Here is a 2,060-nt window from a genome sequence, read left to right on the forward strand (position 1 = left end):
TCTCACAAGGAGCAATGGATTATGGTGAGAAACCTTGCAATGGCCAATATTTCTATGCCTCCACACAAGAATCCGCCCTAACCCCTGGGACTGGGATTCACAGGAAAGCACTGTTTCTTAGGAAAAATGCACACTAGCTCTGAACTTTTCTCCGCCATGGAACGTTTAGAGCATATGATGAAAGCTCTAGATCCCCCCTTTGGGATAAAATGTTTTATTCCAAAAACACAAATGTTTGAATATGGGGGCTAAGATACATCATATTAGACTTACTGAATTTGAGGTGTCCACAGAATTCCAAAACAGAGTTTGCTAGAAGATAGTTGAACACACAGTCATGATGCTCAGAAGAGAAATTTAAAAAAAACTAGAGACTGGGGAGGCGATAGTTACAGGACAGAGAATACCACGAGACGGACGTTACAGCCGCAGTAGTCTAAGTGCAGCAGACTTCCGTGTACGCTAAGGGTAGGTTCCTGAGAAGCCCTGGAAAGTCAAGGGGCAAGTAAAGTACGTAAAGAGACTGAAGAGGAGCAGCCAGTGGCTTGGGAGGAAAGCCTGCGAGTAGATGTCAGAGAATTTCAAGAGGGAAAGGGTTTGTGACAGTCAATAAATATTCATTGATCGCTTTTGTATTACGGATTGAGGATACGGAAGTTGAAACTGGGAGCAAAGTTGCCGCCAGCACGCTGCCTCCCGCGCCGTGAGCCTCGAGCCTCCCCCTAGGCTCCAGGCTGGCGGGCGCGACGCCGAAGCGCGTCAGCCGCGTGGGAGCGGCGCGCTGTCGTTGCCCCGCCCTCAGCGCGCGCCGTCGTTGCCCCGTCCTCAGCGCGCGCCTGCGGCCGCTGCGTGTCCGGCATTTGAATTGCGCTTCCGCCATCTTTCCAGCCCTCACTTAGATGGGCGCCGAGACGCTTTTGGAAGTAACATCGTAATGGCTGCCCAAGGAGAACTCCAAGTTCAGTTCAAACTTGTATTGGTTGCTGATGGTGGTCCTGGAAAAACTACATTCGTGAAACGTCATCTGACTGGTGAATTTGAGAAGAAGTATGTAGCCACCTTGGGTGTTGAGGTCCATCCTCTTGAGTTCCATACCAACGGAGGACAGATTAAGTTCAGTGTGTGGGATACAGCTGGTCAGGAGAAATTTGGTGGACTGAGAGATGGCTGTTACATACAAGCTCAGTGTGCCGTTATAATGTTTGACGTAACATCGAGAGTTACTTACAAGAATGTGTCTAACTGGCATAGAGATCTGGTACGAGTGTGTGAGAACATCCCGATTGTGTTGTGTGGCAACAAAGTGGATGTTAAGGACAGAAAGATTAAGGCCAAGTCAGTTGCCTTCCACCGAAAGAAGAATCTTCAGTACTATGACATTTCTGCCAAAAGTAACTGTAACTTTGAAAAGCCCTTCCTCTGGCTTGCTAGAAAACTGATAGGAGACCCTAACTTGGAGTTTGTCGCCATGCCTGCTCTTGCCCTGCCAGAGGTGGTCATGGGCCCAGCCTTGGCAGCACAGTTTGAGCACGATTTAGAGGTTGCTCAGACAGCTGCTCTCCCAGATGAAGAAGATAACCTGTGAGAAAGTGAGGCTGGGGCCCAGCGTCAGAAGTCTAGTTTTATAGGCAACTGTCCTGTGATGTCAGCGGTGCAGCGTGTTTGCCACTTTATTATATAGCTAAGCAGAACATGTGCTTAGTCTTTGGATGCTGAAGGAAACAGCTTTGGAGTGAATGTGGAAGTTTAAAAAAAAAACTCAGTTTTTGGACCTGCATATTTAGGTGTTTTGGAACACAGTTGTTTCCTCCTTGACTTTCAAATATAAGACTGCTGTAGTCGCATGACAATATTGAGAGGTGCAATCTTGTTTGTTACTGCCATTCCCATTCCTTTCCGTTTAGAATCAGAGTAAAGTTGTATTTCAAATATCTAACAACAACAACAAAAAGCAAAAACATGACCTATGGGGTGAAGAGACATTTAATTAGTCATTATGAGTATGACGAGTTAAATCAAAAATTCTCTTTGGAAAGAGAAGTTGTTCTCTGCTCTCCTAG

General features: G+C 46.6%; 1 protein-coding gene across 1 annotated transcript; it reads left to right on the top strand.

Moving 5' to 3' along the window:
- Positions 1 to 934: 934 nt before the first annotated feature.
- On the top strand, positions 935 to 1,585 carry LOC136167687 (GTP-binding nuclear protein Ran-like). The gene has a single exon (XM_065935189.1). It carries the CDS (start codon positions 935 to 937, stop codon positions 1,583 to 1,585), a length of 651 nt encoding a protein of 216 aa, XP_065791261.1.
- The last annotated feature ends 475 nt before the right edge of the window (positions 1,586 to 2,060 follow it).

This window comes from Muntiacus reevesi, chromosome 4 (genome assembly GCF_963930625.1).
Source record: "Muntiacus reevesi chromosome 4, mMunRee1.1, whole genome shotgun sequence".
In the NCBI taxonomy this organism is placed as follows: Eukaryota; Metazoa; Chordata; class Mammalia; order Artiodactyla; family Cervidae; genus Muntiacus; species Muntiacus reevesi.

Excerpts from the sequence above, each read along its gene's own strand:
- LOC136167687 (XM_065935189.1), top strand. The coding sequence starts at position 935 with ATGGCTGCCCAAGGAGAACTCCAAGTTCAGTTCAAACTTGTATTGGTT.